The following is a 22,206-nucleotide window of genomic DNA, read 5'->3' as shown; positions in this document are numbered from 1 at the left end:
TTGATGAGTGGTGCCATGTCCACACCCAGGGTCTGAACCCACGAAACCCTGGGCCATCAAAGCGGAGCGCCTGAGCTTAACCACTTGGCCACAGGGCTGGCCCCTATTCTTTTATAATATAAACTGTAAATTTCTCTCTAAGCACTGCTTTACCTACATTCCGTACATTTTTTACATGTTGTATTTTATTATCATTCAGTTAAAAGTGTTTTATGATTCCCTTTGCTATTTCTTCTTTGGCCCATGAGTTAATTAGAAGTATATTGTTTACTAAATATTTTGGGCTCTTTAGAGAGCTTGTTTTTATTGATTTCTAATTGAATTCCAGACAATATACTCTGTACAATGTCAATTTTTAAAGATTTATTGAGACTTTTTTTGTTGTTGTTGAGGAAGATTGACTCTGAGCTAACATCTGTTGCCAATCTTCCTCTTTTTGCTTGAGGAAGATTATCCCTCAGCAAACATCTGTGGCAGTCTTCCTCTGTTTTGTATGTGGGATGCTGCCACAGCATGGCTTGATGAGTGGTGTATAGGTCTGCACCCAGGATCCAAACCGGCAAACCCTGGGCCACGGAAGCAGAACATTTAAACTTAACCACTATGCCACTAGGCTGGCCCCTATTAAGACTTGTTTAATGGCCCAGAATGTGGCCTGTCTGGGTGAATCTTCCATATCCCCCTGAAAAGAATGTGTATTAGACAGTTGTTAGGTATGACGTTCTATAAATGTCAGTTAGGTCAAGGTGGTTGATAGTATTGGTCAAGTCATCTATATCCTTGCTGAATTTTTGTCTGCTGGTTCTATCAACAAATGAGACAAATAGAAAACAAATAGCAATTGGCAGTCTTACATCCAGACTTATCAATAATTACATTTAATGTAAGTGGACTAAACCCTGCAATTCAAACACAGAGATTGTGGGGGCCGGCCCATGGCCAAGTGGTTAAGTTCACGCGCTCTGCTTCAGCAGCCCAGGGTTTCGCTGGTTCAGATCCTGCGCGTGGGCGTGGCACCACTCGTCAGGCCACACTGAGGCAGCATCCCACATGCCACAACTAGAAGGCCCCACAACTAAAGAAATATACAACTATGTACTGGGGGGATTTGGGGAGAAAAGGCAGAAAAAAAACAAACCAAAAAAACAGAGATTGTGAATCTGACTTAAAAAGCAAGATCCAACAATATGCTGTCTACAAGAGATGTACCTTACACACAAAGATACAAATAAGTTGAAAGTAAAAGTTTTGGGAAAAAATATACCATGCAAACACTGATCCAAGGAATGTTGAAAATTAATGTCAGGCGAAATAAGCCTCAAGACAAGGATTATTACCAGAATAAAAGAAGGATGTTTTATAATGATAAAAGGATCAATATATGAAGACTTACAAATATAAATTGTGTATACACCTAATAAAAGAGCTTTCAAATTACATGAAGAAAAACTGGCAGAACTAAAGGGAAAAAAACTAAATCCACAATCACAGTTAGAGATTTTAACACCCCTCCCTTACTGGTGATAAAATAAGTATTGCACTACATCACATAAAATATAGGAATCTTGCAACAGTATAGTTCCATTTTCCCCCTCTGGCCCAGTCCTTTGAGAGATCGTTGTCAGGTGTACTTTATCTACATGTGCTGGAAACCCCAGCATATAGCTTACAGTGTTTCATATGCATTTTAAAGAGATTTAAGTGAGGGAAAAAAATTTTTTAAGCCACTTTTATATTAACCCACAGTATTAGTTTCCCATGGCTGCTGTAACAAATTAACACAAACTTAATGGTGTAAACCAACACAAACTTATTACCTTACAGTTTTCAAGGTCAGAGGTCTGAAACGGGTCTCATCAGGCTAAAATCAGGGTGCCAGTAGGGTTGCATTCCTTTCTGGAGGCTCTAGGTAAGAATCTGTTTTCTTGCATTTTCCAGCTTCTACAGGCCATCTGCTCTCCAACACTTTCTCTTCTGCCTCCTCCCATTTATAAGGACCCTTGTGATACACTGGGCCAGATAATCCAAGGTAATCTATCCATCTCAACGTCAGCTGATTAGCAACCTTAATTTCATCTGCAACCTTAATTGTCCTTTGCCACATAACACATCATATTCCCAGATTCTGGCGATTAGGCCATGGACACCTTTGATGGGCTGCTATTCTGCCTACCACAGCCACATATTTACCATTTCTGGTGCTCTTCTTTCCTTCCTGTAGATTACTTGGTGTCATTTTCCTTTAGTCTGAAGAACTTTCCTTAGTATTTCTTGTAGTACAGGTCTGGTGGTGATGATTCTCTGTTTTTGTTGATCTGAGATAGTCTTTATTTTGCTTTCATTTTACTTTAAAAAAATTAAAATAATTTTTATTGAGGTATAATTCACATATAATAAAATGAACCCACTTTAAGTATACAGTTTGATGAGTTTGAAAATGTATGCGCTCATGTAATCATCATCATAATTAACACACAGAACATTTTCATCACCTCAAAAATTTATTGCGTGCCCCTTTGCATTGACTCTCTCTATTGCTCTGGCCCCAGGCAACCACAGATCTGCTTTGTATCAATAAAAATTAGTTTTTCCTTATTTTAGACTTTCCTATAAGTAGAATAATACAATATATACTTTTTTATGCCGGGCTTTTTTTGTTCAGCATCATGTTTTTGAGATTCGTACATGTTGTATGTATCAGGAGTTTGTTATTTGTGATTGCTAAGTAATATTCCATTGAATATTCCATGAATATACCACAATTTATTAATCCACTCACCTATTGATGGACATTTGAGTTGTTTCCAGCTTTTGGCTCTTATAAATTAGGAGTCTGTGAACATTCATCTACAAGACTTTTTGTGAACATTTGTTTCTTAAATAAATACCACTCTTGGATAAATACCTAGGAGTGGAATGGATGGGTCATACGGCAAGTATAATTTGATAAGAAACTGTCAACCCTTTTCTCAAAGTGCTTGTCCCATTTTACACTCTAACCTGCAGTGTATCTAAGTTCCAGTTGCCCTGCGTCCTCAACACCACTTAGTATTGTCAGTCTGTTTAATTTTAGCTATTTTAGTACGTATGTAGTGGTATCTCATTTGTATACATTTTTCTTTATGTCTTTGAAACTGTAATAACAGCTGCGTTAAAATTCTCGTCTGCTAATTTTAACATGTGTGTCACCTTGGGGAGGTTTTTATTGACTGACTTATGAGTCACATTTCCCATTTCTTCACTTGTCTGCTATTTTTTGTTGGATACTGGACATTATAAATGACATATTTCAGGATTCTAGATTCTGTTATGTCCCTTTGAAGAACGTTTTTTTCTAACAGGAAGCTAACTTGGCTAGACTTCAACTCCAAATTCTCTCTTCAGCAGTGGGCCAAAGCTGACATCCTCACCCAGTTCTTTCACGTTCTAGCTGCTGCTTTTTTTTTCTGGGTTGCCGGTGTTGACCCTGTGCGTGTGTAGGTTAGCAGTCAAACAAGCGTTTGGGGGGATTTCTTTTCTACAAATTTTGGGGATCACCCTCTTTGTGATTCTCTTCTTTCCAGGATTTCTCCTCTCTTTGGTTGCTCAGCCAGCCCCAAATTCAGTTTTCTGACACCTCAGAATAGTGCAGCTGTTTCTTTTCTCCACCAGAGCTGCTTGCAGGTTGGGGAGTGCTCTCAGCAAAAGGCCGCAGATACACCAACCTCACCAGTTACAGTTGTTTTTCAAGGGTGCTTACCTCCAGTTTCTGCCGACGTTTGGTCACTTGCCAGTGCTTTCAAAGAATTGTCTTTTTAGAATACTTTTTTCCAGATAGTGTAATTGTTATTCATGAGAGGGTTAGTCTGACTGAACTTATCTGCTGTCACTGGAAACCAGAACCACAAATACTTAATTTTGATGTGGTAAAACAAAACCCACATTTTCCAAGTGCCTGAAACATCTTTTACCTGCCTCTGCCCCTTTCTGAACCTTTGACCCCTCACTGCGACCCCCTGGGCCCCCTGAGCTTCTATGGCATCCCCTTTTTCATTAGTAGTGGAACTCCCTATTTTACAGTGGGCACATGGCCCTCTGGAATAAGTCTGTTCCACAGCTTCTCTTGCAGTTCTATGTGACTGAGGGAATGTGATGTGGGTTTTCCAGGTTGGATTCTCTGAAGTCAGAAGCTGAGATGGAATCTGGGGTGCAAGGTATTTATTAGTGATCAACACCTGTAAGAAGAAGGGTGCAGAAGCAGGACTGGGCAGAGGAAGAAGTCAAACTGTGACGTCTTAGCCAACCCAGTGGGGAGCTCTGGATCTCTTATTGCCTGTCAGAGGGGACCCTGTTGGGCCAAAATGGCTGGGCTTTTCTAGTCCCACTCTCTCAGTCACCTGATAGAAGCTACTCTGGGATAGATTTGACCTCAAGAAAAGTGGCTCTGTGCAGCCTGAAGGAGCCAACTGCTAGAGGCTGTTTGATAACCACATTCCCTACAGATGAGCTGTGTCTTCATCGGGGTCTCCAAAAGAAATAGAGCCAATAGGATGTGTGTGTGTATATTTATAAAGAGATTTATTATGTGGAATTGGCTCACACTACTATGGAGGCTGACAAGTCCCAAGATGTGCAGGATGAGCTGGCAAGCTGGAGACCCAGGAGAGCCAACGGTGTAGTTCCAGTCTGAAGACCAGCAGCCTCAAGAACCAGAAGGGCTGATGTTTTAGATCAAATCTGAAGGCAGAAAAAACACATGTCTCAGTTTGAAGCTAGTCAGGCAGAAAGAATTTTCTCTTGTTCAGGGGATGATCAGCCTTTTTATTCTATGCTGGTCTTCAACTGATTGGATGAGGCCCATCCACATTAGGCAGGACAATCTGTTTTACTCAGTCAACTGATTCAAATGTTAATGACGTCCAAAAACACCATCACAGATACGCCCAGAATAACATTTGACCAAATATTTGGGCACCCTGTGGCCTAGTCAAGTTGACACATAAAATTAACCATCACAGGCAGCAGGTCATTTCTTATGTCATCCCTGTGTCTGCCTTGAGCAAGACCCCAAATTCTCCTTAAAGAGTAGAGGGGCTGGCCCGGTGGTGCAGCAGTTAAGTTCACACGTTCTGCTTCTTGGTGGCCCAGGGTTTGCCAGTTCAGATCCCGGTTGCAGACATGGCACCACTTGGCAAAAGCCATGCTGTGGTAGGCATCCCATGTATAAAGTAGAGGAAGATGGGCATGGATGTTAGCTCAGGGCCAGTCTTCCTCAGCAAAAAGAGGAGGATTGGCAGCAGTTAGCTCAGGGCTAATCTTCCTCAAAAAACAAAACAAAAACAAAAACGTGGAGAGTGCAATTCTTTGTTCCTTCCATTTTCTGGATGGTTTAAATGTAGACAGAATATCTGAAACTTGAGCGCCAATTTTGACTGGGAGGCGGAAGATCGGGGAGCAACAAGAAGTTGCTGATCCCCTGACAACTTTGTGAAACTCACACTACTGCCTCTCTGGACTTTTCTGGGAGGGAGAAATAAACTTATGTTTTGTAAGCCACTGTTATTTTGGATTTTCTATAAAGTATTGTCAAACCCAACAATAATTAATGTAGCTCTTCTCTCCCTGAAGGACTCAAATTTATTTACATATTCATAAATAAGGTAGGTTATAGTATGCATGAAGGTAGAGAGTATATCTTATTCAACATTCTTTGCCCAGCGCCTGACATCACAGTGCCTGGCACACAATAATAGTGACCCCATCTAGCACTTTCTGTGTATTAGGCATTGTTCTAAGTGCTTTATATACATTAACTCATGTAATTATGACTTATGGGTGTGAGGTAGCTGTTATTGCTCCATTATTATCCTCCTTTAAGTTCAGAGTGTTTAAAGAACATAATAACATGCCAAGGTTATATAGATAAGTGGAGAGCTGAGATTTGAACCGAGGCAGTCTAGGTCTTTGCTATTCCATCTTGCCTCTCTTAGGTGCCTGTTTAGTGAGTAGGCATTAGTAAATATTTGTGAAATGAATGAAAATCTGCAGGTCTTCCACACCTGTGGCCTGAAGCAAGCTGAAGCCCTAGGTGGGGCCAGAGTGGGCAGAAGCCCAATCATTTCTAGCATCTGGGGCCTGCCTACAAGGGGCTCAGCAGCCAGGCTGGCCCTGCTCTGTGCTGGCACATGTCACTGAGTGAAAGAGGTGCATTGGCCTCTGCTCCAGAACACACGCAGTAGTCACGGTGCCCCTCCCCATGCCCAGTGTCAGGTACGTGATGTATTCACATGAATGCGTAGGAGTAAGCGCTCCAGAGTGGGGATGTGACCAGGATAAGTACAAACAGAGTGAAGCGCTATGGAGTCAGACTACCTCAGGTCCAAGTCCTGGCTCTGTCACCTACCAGCTGCAAGATCACAGCAAGTTAACTAATCTCTCTCTGAACTTCAATTTCTTCAATGGTAAGATCAGGATAAAACATTTACCCACAGGGTTTTGTAAGAATTAAATAATACATAGGAAATACTTGGAAACGTGTCAGGAATACGGTAAATGCTGAATAAAAGTCAGCTGAGATTATTATCATGATTTTAAATAGTTGTGGTCATCAGTTCATCTTATTGTTTTTAATAACGGCTTTATTGAGCTACAATTCACTTTTTAAAAGGGTACAATTCAATGGTTCTTAGTATATTCACAGACAGCCGTCACCACAATCAATCTCAGAACATTTTCATCAGCTCAACGTGAACCCTGGTACCCACGAGCAGTCCTGTTCCTCCCTGCCCGCCTCGCAGCCCCTGGCAACCACTAATCTACTTTCCGTCTGTATAGATTTGCCTATTCTGGTTATTTCATATAAGTGGAAATCATAAAATGTGTGGTCTTTGTGACTGGCTTCTTTCACTTGTTGATGTTTTTAAGGTTCATCCAATTGTAGCATGTATCAGAACTTCATTTCTTTTCCATGGCTGAATAATATTCCACTTTATGGATGTAGCACATTTGTTTATCCACTCATCAGGTGATGGACATTTGGCATCAGTTCATCTTTAATCCTCACAATAACCATGTGAGGCTGGCTGCACAGGGATTACCATTACTTCCATTTTATAGATGAGGAAGTTGAGGCCCAGAAAGAGGAAATAATGTGCCCAAGGTCACAGGTTAAGTTAGAGGCAGTTTTCTGACTACCTATCAGTTTCCATTGGCCCACAGAAGCAATGAAGAAGTGTAGGCTTGAGGCTTACGTATATATGTGGGTGTACCGGGTTTTTGAGAGAGGGAGGAGAGAGACAGCAGGGTCCAGCAGTTCTGGCCTGGCTCAGTCCCCAGGCTCAGGTGGTGGTGGGAGGCAGGAGCCTTCCTCAGGTTTCCAGTCTGTGCCCAGGGCAGTTAGGAAGCCCTTCAATAATCCAGATTTCACTGGGCTGGCCCGGTGGCGCAGTGGTTAAGTTCTCACGGTTCTGCTTCAGCGGCCTTGGGTTCGCCGGTTTGGATCCTGGGTGCGGACGTGGCACTGATTGGCACACCATGCTGTGGTAGGCGTCCATGTATAAAGTAGAGGAAAATGGGCACAGATGTGAGCTCAGGGCCAGTCTTCCTCAGCAAAAAGAAGAGGATTGGCAGCAGTTAGCTCAGGGCTAATCTTCCTAAAAAAAAAAAAAAAATCCAGATTTCGCTTGGCTACCTGGTTGCCATATTTCATCTCCCAGTACCCCTACTGGAGGTCAGGCACACAAGACGGGAGGATGGGGATGGAAGATGGAGGAGGCAAAGTAGGCTCAGACCCTTAGCTCCCCACAGGAAGGCTCTTCCCCAGCGGATTTCGCCTATTCTTCCAGTCTCCTGCAGTCACCACCCTCATGCATCCCAGCTTTCAGTCACATCAGGTCTTCTCAAGACACACCCTGCTGTTTCACACACCTGTGCTGAACACACTCTGCTGCTTCTCTCTGACACTCTCCTCTCTGCCAGTTGGGTTAATTATTCCTCCTCCTTTACAGTCCACCTCAAATATCACTTAAAAGTAATCATAGTAGGGACTTCTGCTTCTGGGACTATGGTATTTTTCCCTATACCTCTCACTAAGTACAACTAAAAATCCAGAACTTTGTATATAAAACTAACATAAGAAGACTCTGAAAGATGAAGAGAAGCGAGACTGGCTAGGGACCTTGGGACCCGAGGAATGACATGGTGGTGAGTTCCCTGAGCTTTCTTGGAGCTGAAGAAACTGGCAACCAAAGATGTCAGTGAGTACAGACAAAAAAAGCCCCAGAAAAACCCTGCATTCTCTAGCCAAAGGACCAAGAAAAAGAGGGAGGCTAGCAAGGAAGAAACTTGTAGACAATAAGTGCTCCAGGCTAGACAGACAACACAGAAAAAACTGTGGCCCCATCCTGACCCACATCAGCAAAGGCCAAGCCGGAGCCTAGATCTGTTGCTTTGTGAGGCTGTTGTGGGGCACTCCAAAACCCCTCCCTGGGTGTTGTCAGAGAACGTCAAGTAGGGAGCTGGACTCCCACTCATGCCCAGCAGTAACAAGAAGTCCCCCACCTTAGGTATCAACAGAGACTGAGTGAGGAACCTGGACTTCTACCTACACCTGCCAGTAACTAGGCAGTGCCCCCACTTTCCCTCCCAGAACAGTGTCAAAAAACCCAGTTGAAACAGAAGGTTTAAACGAGATCTAGAGTTTCAAAACTTCATAGGAAAATGTCCAGGTTTCAATAAAAAAAAGTCATATTTTCTAATTTTTTGAGATCTCAAAATGAATTAAAACAATCAATAGACGCTAATACCAAGATGACAGAGATATTAAAGTTATTTGGCAAAGATTTTAAAGCAGCCATGATAAAAATCCTTCAGGGAGCAATTGCAAACATGCTTGAAACAAATGAAAAAGAATAGAAAGTCTCAGTGAAGAAATAGAAGATACAAAGAACGAAACTATAAGTTTAGACTCAGAAAAACACAATAACTTTGATTTTAAAGAACTCAGTGGATAGGCCCAACAGCAGAATGGACAGAGGGGACATAGGAAAGAGTCAGTGAACTCAAAGGTAGAACAATAAAAATTATCCAATCTGAACAGAGAGAAAATAGACTGAAAAAAAAAGAGCCTCAAGGACTGGTGGGACTACGACAAGAGACAGAACATTCATGTCATCAGTCCCAGAAGGAGAGGAGAAGGAGGGAGGAGGTGAAAAAGTACTGGAATAAATAATTGCTGAAGATCTCTCAAATTTGGCAAGAGACGTAAATCTATAAATTCAAGAAACTGAGCTCAAGGAACTCCAATAGAATAAAACCAAAAAAAAATCCAAATCAAGATACATCAGAGATAAACTTCTGACAATGACAAAAAATCTTGAAAGCAGCCAGACAAAAATGACCCCTTATCTATAGGAGAGAAACAATTAGAATAACAGTGGATCTCTCATCAGAAACCAGAAGGTCAGAAGGAAGTAGCACAGTATTTTTCAAGTACTGAAACAAAAGAATCCAGAATCCTACACCCAGCAAAAACATCATTCAGGAATGAAGAGGAAATCAAGACATTATTAGATGACAGAAAACTAAGAAAATTTGTCAACAGCAGACATACCTCAACAAATGGCTAAAGGAAGTTCTCTAAACAGAAAGGAAACAATAAAAGAAGGAACCTTAAAACATGAGGAAAAGAGAAAGAACACAGTAGGAAAAAAAATATGAGTAAATACAATAGGATTTCCTTTTCCTCTTAAGTTTTCTAAATTACAATAGTTGAAGCAAAAATTATAAGACAATCTGATGTTGTCCTAAATGTTTGTTGAGGAAATATTTAGGACAATTATAAATGAGGGAGAGTAAAAGGAGGTAAAGAGAGGTAAGAATTCTTTACTTCACTTGAACTGGTAAAATGATGACACCAGGAGACCGTGACAAGTTAAGTATATAATGTAATACCTAGAGCAGCTACTAAAAAATCTATACAAACATATACATTAGGAAACACTATAGATAAATCAAAATGGAATGCTAAAATGTTCAAGTAACCCATAGAGAGGTAGGCGAAAGGAAACAGAGAAATGAAAAACACAGAACAAACAGAAAACAAAACAAAACACAATGGCAGACTTAAGCCCTAACATAGCCACAATTATAGTTGAAGACTTCAACACGCCTCCCTAAGCAATTATTAGAACAACTAGACGGAAAGTCAGCAAAAATATAGAAATACAGGGCCGGGTGAGTGGTTAAGTTCACACGCTCTGCTTTGGTGGCCTGGGATTTTGCTGGTTCAGATCCTGGGCACTGACATGGCACCACTCATCAGGCCATGCTGAGGTTGCGTCCCACATGCCACAACTAGAGGGACCTACAACTAAAAAATATACAGCTATGTACTGGGGGGATTTGGGGAGAAAAAGTAGGAAAAAAAAAGGGGCCAGCCCGGTGGTGCAGCAGTTAAGTTTGCACGTTCTGCTTCCGCGGCCTGGGGTTCACCGGTTTGGATCCTGGGTGCGGACATGGCACTGCTTGGCAAGCCATGCTACAGTATGCGTCCCACATATAAAGTAGAGGAAGATGGGCATGGATATTAGCTCAGGGCCAGTCTTTCTCAGCAAAAAGAGGAGGATTGGCAGCAGATGTTAGCTCAGGGCTAATCTTCCTCAAAAAAAAAAAAAATACATAGAAATACTCAATAACCCCAGCAACCAACAGACCTAATGGACATTATACAATACTCCACCAAACAACAGCAGAATACACATTCTTTTTAAGTGTCCACTGAACATATACCAAGATAGACCATATCCTGGGTCATAAATCTCAACAACAACAAAAAATAATTTAAATCATATAGAGTGTGTTCTCTAGCCACAATGCAATCACTAGAAATCAATAACAGAAAGACTAACAGGAAAATTTCTTAATACTTGGAACTAAACAGCACATTTCTAAATAATCCGTTGGTCAGAGAGGAAGTTTCAACAGAAAAAATAGATTGAACTGAATAAAAATGAAAATACAACATATCAAAATCTGTGAGACACAGCTACAGCAGTGTGGAGAGGGAAATTTCTAAAATTACATTAGAAAAGAGGAAAAATCTCAAATCAATAACCTAAACCCATACCTCAAGAATCTAGAAAAAGAAAAACAAAATAAACCTCAAGTCAGCAGAAGGAAGAAAATGAGACAAGAGTGGAAATCAATGAAGTTGAAAACTGATTAACAGTCTTAATTTATAAAGGTGACTGAGTGATGCTATAAGGAAGTTAATGCCACTGAAAGAAAGGGTTAATGTTACTATTCACAGTTCTGCTAGAAATGAGAGGCACAGCACACCATACAGGGCCATGGGGGAAGCACTAGTGTGAGTCAGGAGGCGGAAAGGAGTAAGGGGAAGGCACAGGCCACAGTCTTTATTGGGGTTTCCATGAGAAAGATGGGGTAGGGCAGGGTAAGCAGTTTAGGATTGGCTAATTTGAATAATTCCAGTAGGCTTTGGGGCATAAGGCCTGTCCCTGGTCCTCTGGTATCTGGCCCTGGGTGATATAGGGCAGGGCAAATATTGGCTTGGTGTGTGAAGGATAAATGAAAGAAGTGGTTGGGGCATAGACTTGGGATTGGTTGAAGGGTTTGTAATATGATTTTCACATGCCTGTGAAAGCTGGATTGCAGGGGAGATGGAAACAGCTTTGGTCATTAGTTTGGCCCTGTGATTAATGGGTGCCAAATAGACACATGCAGAATCTAAGAATACACAGAACAAAGACAGAAAAACAATAGAGAAAGTCAATGAAACAAAGATTTGTTTCTTTGAAAATATCAGTAAAATTGACAAATCTCTAGCAAGACTGACAAAGAGAAAAGAAGACACAAATTACTAATATTAGGGATGAAACAGGGAATATCACTACAGACCTTATAGACATCAAAAATATAGTAAGGGAATACCACAAAAATACTACTCTATACACATAAATTTAACAACTTAAACAAAATGGACTAATTCCTCGAAAAATACAAACTACCATGACTTATCCAATATGAAACAGATAATTTGAACAGTCTTCTATCAAGGAAATGGAGTTCATAATTTAAAAACACCTATAAAAGAAATCTCCAGGAGCAGATGGTTTCACTGGAGAATTCCACCAAACATTTATAGAATTAACACCAATTCTATACAATCTCTTCTAGAAAATACAAGAGGAGGGAATACTTCCCAATTCATTTATGAAATTAGTATTACCTTGCTACACAAACCAGACAAAATAGTACAAAAAAGAAACAACAGCTAATATCCTTCATGAATGTAGATGCAAAAATCCTTAACAAAATATTAGCAAATAGAATTAAACAATATATAAAAAGAATTACACACTATGACCAATCAGGGTTTATTTCAGGGATGCAAGGCCAGTTCAATATTCAAAAATTAATCAGTGTAATCCACCATGTTAACAGGCTAAAGAAGAAAAATCACATGATCATATCAATTGATACAGAAAAAGCATGTGACAAAATTCAACAGCCATTCATGATAAAACCTCTCACAAAAATAGGAATAGAGCGGAACTCCTCAACTTGTTAAAGAGCATCTACAAAAAACCTACAGCTAAGGTTATACATAATGGTGAAAGAATGAATGTATTCCCCCTAAGACTGGGAACAAGAAAATAATGTCTTCTTTTACCACTTTATTCAACATAATGCTGGAAGTTCTAGCGATTGCAATAAGGCAAGAAAAGGAAATAAAATAAATACACATTGGAAAGAGAAATGAAACTGCCCCTATGTGCAGATGATATGATTGTCTACGTAGAAAATCCCAAGGACTCTATAAAAAAACGTCCTAGAACTAATAAGTGAGTTCATCAAGGTCACAGAATACAAAATAAACATACAAAAATTAACTTCACTTCAATATATTAGCAATGAACATGTGGACACCAAAACTGAAAATACAATACCATTTATAATCACTCAAAAAAAAAAAAAAAGAAACACTTAGGTGTACAGGGCTGGCCTGGTGGCTGAGTGGTTAAGTTCGCGCACTCTGCTTTGGCGGCCCAGGGTTTCGCTGGTTTGGATCTTGGGCACGGACATGGCACCGCTGGTCAGGTCATGCTGAGGTGGTGTCCCACATGACACAACCAGAAGGACCCACACTAAAAAATATACAACTATTGGGGCTGGCCCCGTGGCCGAGTGGTTAAGTTCGCGCGCTCCGCTGCAGGCGGCCCAGTGTTTCGTTGGTTCGAATCCTGGGCGCGGACATGGCACTATTCATCAAGCCACACTGAGGCATCGTCCCACATGCCACAACTAGAAGGACTCACAACGAAGAATATACAACTATGTACTGGGGGGCTTTGGGGAGAAAAAAGGAAAAAATTTTAAAAAATCTTAAAAAAAATATACAACTATGTACTAGGGGGATTTGGGGAGAAAAAGCAGAAAAAAGAGAAATACTTAGGTGTAAATCTGAAAAAATACATGCAAGACTTACATACCAAAAACTACACAATGCTGATGAATGAGATAAATGAAAAAAACATACTGTGTTCAAGGATTGGTAGTTTCAACATAATGAAGATGTCAATTCTCCCTAAAATTGATACACGAGTTAAATGAAATTCCCATCAAAATCGCAGGAAGATTTTTTTGTAAACACTGACAAGATTATTCTCAAATTTATATGAAAAGGCAAAGGAATTAGAAAAGCTAAAACAATTTCAAAAAAGCAAATAAAGTGGGTGGAATCAGTCTACCCTGTTTCAACACTTATATCAATAGTAATCAAGACTGTGCAGTATTGGTAGAGGGACAGACACAGAGATCAATGGAGCAGAATGGAGATCCCAGAAATATACCCACACAAATATACCCAACTGATTTGTCAAAAGTGTAAAAGCAATTCAATGGAGGAAAGATAGCCTTTCAACAAATGGTTGTTGAAATAAATTTCTAGGTCCAAGATGGAGCCACTCCTGCCCAGGATGCCACATCAGCAAACTGAAACTTAGGTGACTTTTGTGTTCCTATAAATGCTCTGTTTGAACAGAAATGCAGTATATTCAGTCAGCTAATCCCCAAACAACAAGCCAACTCAGGGCTCTATGCTTATTTCCTTGTTCCTTCTCACCCCAAACTAGGTTGACTATGTGGCCCCAGCTGGTCAGATATTTTCTATTTTTCTCTTCCTTGTTCTTTATCTTTTATCCTGTAAAAGCTTCCTGCCTTCCACCCCATTTTGCAGTTCTCTAACAGTGACCGTCTGCTTCATGAAGTGTTAAATACAGTTTGTATGACCTAAATTGTCTTCTTTAATCACTTTTTAACATGGTGGTGGAGCAATCGAACATCCATAGGCAAAACAATGAATCTCTACTAAATATCACATGTTATACAAAAATTAACTCAAAATGGATCACATATTTGAATGTAAAACATAAAACTACAAAACTTTTTTGAAAAAACATGGGAGAAAATCTTTGGGATCTAGGGTTAGGCAAAGTGTTCTTAGACTTGGCACTAAAATCATGATCCATAAAAAGGAAAAATTGATAAATTGTACTTCATCAAAATTAAAAATGCTTGGTCTGCAGAAGAGTCTGTCAGGAGGATGAAAAAACAAGCTACAGAATGGGTAAAAATATTTGCAAACCACATATCTGACAAAGGACTACTATCTAGAATATATAAATTATGCTCAAAACTCAACAGTGAAAAACAAACAATCCCATTAGAAAATGGGCAAGAGTAGTTATGAAGAGGCATTTCACTGAAGAGGATATACAGATGTCAAATAAGCCCATGCAAAGATGTTCATCATTGGCAACTGGGGAAATGCAAATTAAAAGCCCAGTGAGATATCACTTCACACCTAAAGTAAAAAAATAGTGACACCACCACATTTGCGAGAATACTGAGAAAGTGGATCACTCATACGTTGCTGATGGGAATATAAAATTGTATAGCCACTCTGGAAAACAATTTGTCAGTTTTTTAAAAAACTAAGCATGCAACTACTCTACAACCTAGAAATTGCACTCCTGGGCATTTATCCCAGAGAATGAGACTTAGGTTCATGCAAAACTCTGCACATGAATGCTTATAGCAGTTCATAATAGCCAACACCGGAAACAACCCAGATATCCTTCAACATGTGACTAGTTAAATAAACTGAGGAGTATCCATACCATAGAATAGTACTCAGCAACAAAAAGAAACCAATTGATATACATACATGCAACAATCCAGATGAATTATGCTGAGTGAAAAAAGCCAATTTAAAAAGTTACATACTATATGATTTCATTTATAAAACATTCTTTTTTTTTTCCTTCTCCCCAAAGCCCCCCAGTACACAGTTGTATATTCTAGTTGTAGGTCCTTCTGGTTCTGCTATGTGGGACGCTGCCTCAACGTGGCTTGACGAGCAGTGCCTAAGTACGCACCCAGGATCCGAACTGGCAAACCCTGGGCCACCGAAGTGGAGAATGTGAACTTAACCGCTGCACCACTGGGCCTGCCCCCTATAAAACATTCTTGAAATGACAAAACTGTAGAAATGAAGAACAGATTACTGGTTACCAGGGATTAAGGAATGCGTAGAAGTGGAGAGAATGGGCTGGGCTATAAAAGGGCAACATGAGGGATCCTCAGGTGGTGATGGAAATGTTCTGTTTCCTAACTGTATTATTGTCAATATCCTGGTCACGATGTTGTACTGTAGTTTTGCAAGATGTTACCATTAAGGGAAACCAGGTAAAGGACATACAGGATCTCTCTGTATTATTTCTTACAACTGCATGTGAATCTGCAATTACTATCTCAAAATAAAAAAACTAATTTAAAAAAATCAGTAAATAGGGGCCAGCCCGATGGCGTAGTGAAGTTCACATGCTTGGCTTCTGCAGCTTGGGGTTAGCATGTTTGGATCTTGGGTGCAGACCTACACACCACTCATCAAGCCATGATGTGGCGGCACCCCACATACAAAACAGAGGAAGACTGGCACAGATGTTAGTTCATCAACAATCTTCTTCAAGCAAAAAGAGGAAGACTGGCAACCAATGTTAGCTCAGGGCCAATCTTCCTCACCAAAAAAAAAAAAAAAATCAGTAAGTAAAAAATTATTGTTCTCCACCCCCTGAAACAGTAATAGTTATCAGAGGCAGATTTACTGTGAAGCTAAGAGTAAGCTTCAGGGCCCACCTGCACAAACCCTGGAAGTGCTGAAGTTACTGGGGATTTGTAATCAGAGTGTGTAAACTGGGAAGAAGCCAGACTGCAACAGGAAGCAATCTGATAAATTGCCTAAAGGGGTTTTGAAAGAAAGGGACCTAAATTTCCAAGATTCCATACTGGGTGTTTTTTTCTCATTCTAAATAAATATTAATATGTATACCCAATTTTAGCCTTTACCTAATTTTAGAGGGTCTCAATAAGTACTTACAAAAACTTCAGGCCCCACAAAACCCAGCTCTGCTCTTCCTTGCCATACATACTGTTGGGGAGCGGGAATTTCCCTTCTTCCCTTCTTGTGTTTTTATGGCTGGACTAATACTAGAATTGACACAAGCCCAGATTAGCAGAAGAGCCCAGTTTAATACGTATGTATTAGAGATCATAAAGAAATGATGCTCGGAGAGTGAACAAAGCAGGCAGCTTCTCCTCCCTGAATCACCCAGCTCTGGTGATAAGAATGCAGGGAGCACCTTTCACAAGGGAGATTTATTTCCTGCTTTCATGGGGAAGAGAGAGAGGAGAAGCAAAATGCATTTTTTTTTTTTTTTTTTTTGCATTGGCTGCTTCTCAAGTAACTTTAATTCAAAATAATCGGTATGCCATTGTGGGATACTTTGGGGTGGCCTGCCCTGGGCCCCAACAATAGCCTGGCCGCTAAGAACAATGGCTCTGAAGCCAGATTGCCTAAATTCAATCCTGGCTATTCTCATCAGGTGTGTGACCTTGGACAAGTTACCAGCCTCTCTGAGCCTGTTTCTTCACCTATAAAATGAGAACAATAAGCCTACCTCATAGTTGTGAGCATTGAACGAATTATCACATCACTTCTAAGTGTCTGGTAGTAAGCGCTGCGTGCATACCTTTATTATCATTAGTGAGCACCCAGCTTGTGCCAGGCACTGTGTTGAGTACTTTAGACACATTAATTTACTTAATTCTGAAAATAACCTTGTGGGGAAGGTACTAATCCGATGCACATTTTAGATATGAAGAAACTGAATTTTTGAGAGAGTGAATTTCTGGGATCAAGCCTGACTCCAAAAACCACACTTCCACCAACACAGTTTTGCCAAGCAAAGGAAGGTAGCTTCCTCCAACACACCCCGGACCAAAACATCACGTCCCCTGGGGGCTCTCACCGCCAGAGCCGACCTCATCGTAGGTCGTCCTGGCTGAGGGACTTCCCACCACACTCGGGGTGGGCGACTTCCGATTCCAACCCGGGACCTCCGCTCCAGGTCCGAGTCAGGGGGGATGCAGACATGTGCCGCCTTTCATCATCCTCAGGATTCCGCAGACGGGTGGCAACTCCCCCGCAGCTCAGGCTGGTGCAAATCGTCACCTGAGCTGCTGAAAGACCAGGTCACCAGCCTCCGACAAACGCCGAGGGACCAGAGCCAGAGTCCGGCCCGCGGGCACAAAACGCCCGCCGGGGCCTGCGCGCTCCGCCCACCCGCCGCTGTCGGCCCCGCCCTCCCTCTAAGCCCCGCCTCCTAGAGGGCCGGGGGCCGCTTCCGCCGCAGAGCCAGGCCGCACGTTGGCGCAGCACTAGGCCCGCCCCGTTCCTTGGGTCGCGAGCGCCGAACGCATCGAACGCAGCCAATGGGTGGTGTGGCGGCAGCACCGCGGGAGGTTCGATTGACCGAGCCTGGCGGGACCGGGGAGCCCTGGCGGCTGTTAACGCGCGCTTTGGGAAGAGGAAGGTTGAGCCGGCGGGAGCGCTTGGGTCCGACTTCATCTCTGCCGCTCTTTCCAACCCCGCCTGGGATTCCGCTCTCAAGCCCGGGTCTGCTTCTTGTCCCGCCTGGACCCCTGCCCTGCCTCCCTCTGTCCGGGCCTGCCATCCGCACTCCAGGCTGGGAAATCCCCCTTCTCCGGACTCGGGCGCCTCGCCCTCCCCGGGCCTCGGATTTTCACTCCAGCATCTCTCTTCTGGCCTGTGATTACCTTCCCCCTCAGCTACCTCCCCCCCTCCCCCCCTCCGCACCACCCCTCACCGGTCCACCTGGGACCTTTATCCCGACTCCACTCTTCCGGTCCTGCACTCCACCTGTCTCCTGCCTCATCCCAGACCTCTACTCTTCTCTCCCTGGACATTTCCTCTTTGGCCCGATCTCCTGCCTCGGCTGACTGGCTACCGACACTCTTACAGTTTGGGCCCAAACCCTAGCCCCTGCCTGGGATCCCTCCATCCGTGCTCCCTCTTTAATTAGCCCATCCTCTTAGTAATACAGCAGCCCGCTCTTTACCAGGCCCTGGTTCTGCATTCTTAGCTGCTCGGCGCCTTTGACCTTTGGCTGATGGGTACTTGACGTCTTATGCTCCTGGGCCCAGGATGGTAAGTGTGGGTCCAGAGAAGACTGTGGGTAGCCTTGTGTTTGGGTCTAATAGGCTCAGGCTGCAGGATCCATGCTGGTGCTCAGTTTTCATTCTCCCCTTAACAGAGGAGAAGCTTAGCTCCCAGCCAGCTGGCCAAGAGAAAACCAGAAGGCAGAGCCTTTGATGATGAAGACTGGCAGCCTGGGGCAGTGGTGAGTACTCCGCCCTAAATGGGGTAAGGAAGGTGGGGATGCAGGGTTTCCAGCCAAAAGGAAGCCTGATCTTGGTTTCTGGGGTTAGATGGAATGAACCTGGTCACCTACAGAAGCCTCCTCCGTATGTTTTATAGTAAGCACATATCAAAGAGGCCCCAGAAGCCTCTTTCATATATGCTTACCATGTGTCAGGCATTGGACAAGATCAATAAAATCTTTGTCCTCAAGGTGCTCACTAGAAGCTAATATAGCCTCAATTTCTCTGGTAGGAAGAGGTATTCCAAAGCAAAAGAGCAGCTTGGATTGGCCCTTTGGCTCCCTTGGAAAAAAAGAGCCCCCCAGCAGCAACTAGCAGCTTGCCCTTTTGCCTTTCGTCCCCTGCCCAGTGCAGTAGAGTATACTGGGCCTACCTGAGGGTCCTGGACTCGTTTGGTTCTAGATTGGAGGGATGGTGCCCCTCCAGTCCCTGCTGACATTCAAGGACAACATCTTTGACTTTGGACTGGGCCTTGTGCTCTGCTTCCTGCCTTGGAGGCTTTCTGGGGCTGGCTATGGGCAGGACCTATGTAAACCAAAATTAATAGGGCAATGGGGCATGTACTTCAGAGAGAGAGAGAGAGAGCAGTTCAAGAAGCAGGGGCTTGGCCGCTCAAACTTTGGAGGAAGGGATTAGCTAAGGAATGTCTAGAAGGCAATTTTGGGCAGGGGTAGTGTATGAGCCAAAGCACGTGTTGAGAGGGGAAGGAGCTTGGTGCTTCTGTTTCATCTGTGTCTTACAGCATCATTGATGCTTCATATAGCTTGGCAAGCTGGTACAAGTGGGTTCTTGCCTGATGGCGTGGTAGAGCTTGCTCTGTAAGTTGCACCAGTAGTGTGCAGGGGGCTCCTCTGCCTGTGAGGGAGGCACACTGGCTGCCCCTTGCCACTTACATAGGTCTCAGACTTGAACTTGGGGTAGCACTTGGTGCAGCTAGGTCATAAATGGTGCTGGCTGCTGCTGGTTGACTCCTGAAAATAAATTCCATTCTAGTGTCCTCATGGCCATGGTGTTGACTGACTGGGGAGTGGCCTCAGTGGCCCGGGAGTTGGGGGCAGCAGTACTCAGGGCAAACGGTTGCTCAGTCATTCCTTGGGGCTTTTGGAGTGTAGATTTGGAGGCAGCATGACTCCATGCTCCTGCCGGATTTGCCCTTCGCAGGCGTCATTCACCTCTTCCATTGTCCCTCCTCACCTTAGGCAGGTTCTTTAACCTCATTCAGCTCCGGTTTTCTCACCTCTTAAATAAGGATGATAATAAACCTATGTCATAGCGTGACTGTGAAGAAGATACACAATAGTACATGTGAAGAGTTTAACATAGTGCCTGGCACTTAATAAGCATTTTAAGTATTAGTTGCCATTGTAGTGAACACCCGGGTCTTCCAGACTTCACCTTCTTCAATACTCTCTCCTAGACTCCTAAGAAACGGAAATCCAGCAGTGAGACACAGAGCCAGGAAAGTTTCCTGTCTCCTTTTCGGAAAGCTTTGACTCAACTAACGAATCGGCCACCCTGTCTGGACAGTAGTCAACATGTAAGTCAGCTACCGCCTGCCGGTGTATGTGTGTGCCCTGTTTTGCATAGGGACCCTCTCGTCCCTGAAGATTCCGTCAGTGCTGTATAGAGTGCTGTACAGATAAACTTCATGGGGAGCTTTGAGCCTGCCCACAGCTCCGCGGCCTGAGAGAGGCCTGGCCTCTTTCCTTAGAGATGTGCGCTGGACTTGGAGTCCCTTTTGTTTATAGGTTCTTGGGCACCAGCTCTCAGGTGGCTCAGATTCCGCAGGACAGGAGGGTAGAGGAGAGGGAAGGCGTTGGAGCCAGGATCCTCCTGCCAGCTCAGTCTCTGACTCTGCGTGTGGCTGTAAGGAGTATCGCAGTCCTATAGCTTTCACGTATTTCCTCTACTGAGGTCAAACTTAAGCATCACCGTGGCAGGTTTTGTGCATTATCTCATGTAATTCTCCTTTTTTAGGATGAGGAAGCCGGGTCTCAGAGGGGTTAAGTAATTTGCCTGAAGTCTGCTAGCTCTGAAGCTTCTTTCCACCAGGCTTTCTGAGGGACAGTGATTTTGAGTTCTCTGCCCTTGGAATTTCTTAAGTGATAAGAGCACCAAAGGTGTCTTTTGTTATTCATGACAAGCCACTTTCAGCCACACCTGAGTTTACTTTAAAGAGATGTCCTTTGTAAAGAACCTAACCTTGAGGGCTGGTTGCCAGGGAAACCAAACCTAGGATTAGAGGGTTAGAACTTTCAGCCCCACCCTGATTTCTAGGAGGGAAGAAGGGCTGGAGAATTGGGTTCAGTCACCGCTGGCCAATGATTTAATCATGGTAATGAAGTCTCCATAAAAAAAACCCAAAAGGACAGGGTTTGGAGAGCTTCTGGGTTAGCAAACAGGAATGCATCCATGTGCAGGGAGGGTGGTGCACCCTGTCCACTGGGACAGAAGCTCTTGCGCTCTGGACCCTCCCAGGTCTCTTCTGTGTATCTCCTCATCTGGCTGTTCATTCATATTCTTCACTAGCCTTTGTGATAACCCAGTAATCCAGTAAGTAAACTGTATTCCTGACTTCTGTGAGCCACTCGAGCAAATTATTTGAACCCGAGGAGAGGGTTGTGGGAACCTCCAATTTATAGCCTGTTGGCCAGAAGCACAGGTAACAACGTAGACTTGGTATTGGCTTCTGAAGTGGGGGTGGGGGAAGAAGTCTTGTGGGGCTGAACACTTAACCTGTAGGATCTGATGCTTGCTCCAGGTAGATCGTGTCAGAATTGAGCTAGACTGTAGGACTCCCAGGTGGTGTCGAAGAATTGCGACGTGTGGAAAACCCACACACCTGGTGTTGGTTGTGAAGTGTTGTAGTAGACTATTGAGAGACACACAGGAGTGTGTGTTTCCTTTACAGGGATGTTTTGAAGGAAAGATGGGAATATGTTGATAAGGATGTGTAGTGGAGGTTAGCTGTTTGTTCATTCAGCAAACGTTTTAAAACATTTTCATGTAGTAGTTGATAAAAAGAAAAGAATGTTATGTATGTTATATGTATATAACGTGTGTAAGATATAAAACACAATATAAGTGCCTGTGAACCCACTATCCAGGACTGGAACATTATCAAAGCCATAATCCCTTTTCCCATCCCCAGAGGTAACCATTATCCTGGATTATGTTCATCATCCCTTGCTTTTTTGTGATAGTTTTACCATATGTATATAATTCACTAAGTAATACGTCATTTGTTTCTTGAGCTTTAAAAATGGTGTGTAGTCCTCTGGGACAGTTTTCATTCAGGATCCATTGAAGTTGTCCAGTGTAGCTATGTAACATAAGTGCAGGTGTGGTGGGAGTACACAGTAGTGGGGCTCACAGTCTGGAGGTTGGTTGAAGACCTGAATCTGA

The 22,206-nt window shown here is 43.0% G+C and overlaps 1 protein-coding gene across 3 annotated transcripts in view; it reads left to right on the top strand.

The window, feature by feature from the left end:
- Positions 1 to 17,440: 17,440 nt before the first annotated feature.
- RAD54L (RAD54 like) overlaps positions 17,441 to 22,206 on the top strand; it is a 24,811-nt gene continuing 20,045 nt past the window's right edge. Inside the window, exons 1-4 of one of the 3 annotated variants that reach the window (XM_023630682.2) lie at positions 17,858 to 18,016; positions 18,483 to 18,568; positions 18,675 to 18,761; positions 20,219 to 20,338. In XM_023630682.2, coding sequence (XP_023486450.1) covers positions 18,566 to 18,568; positions 18,675 to 18,761; positions 20,219 to 20,338 — 210 coding nt within the window. In that variant the 5' untranslated portion in view covers positions 17,858 to 18,016; positions 18,483 to 18,565. Of the gene's footprint in view, positions 18,569 to 18,674; positions 18,762 to 20,218; positions 20,339 to 22,206 lie in introns of all 3 variants that reach the window. The other 2 variants (XM_070260021.1, XM_005607085.4) reach the window with 2 other exon arrangements.

This window comes from Equus caballus, chromosome 2 (genome assembly GCF_041296265.1).
Source record: "Equus caballus isolate H_3958 breed thoroughbred chromosome 2, TB-T2T, whole genome shotgun sequence".
NCBI classification, from domain to species: domain Eukaryota; kingdom Metazoa; phylum Chordata; class Mammalia; order Perissodactyla; family Equidae; genus Equus; species Equus caballus.
This window is presented reverse-complemented; position numbering and strand designations above follow the sequence as displayed.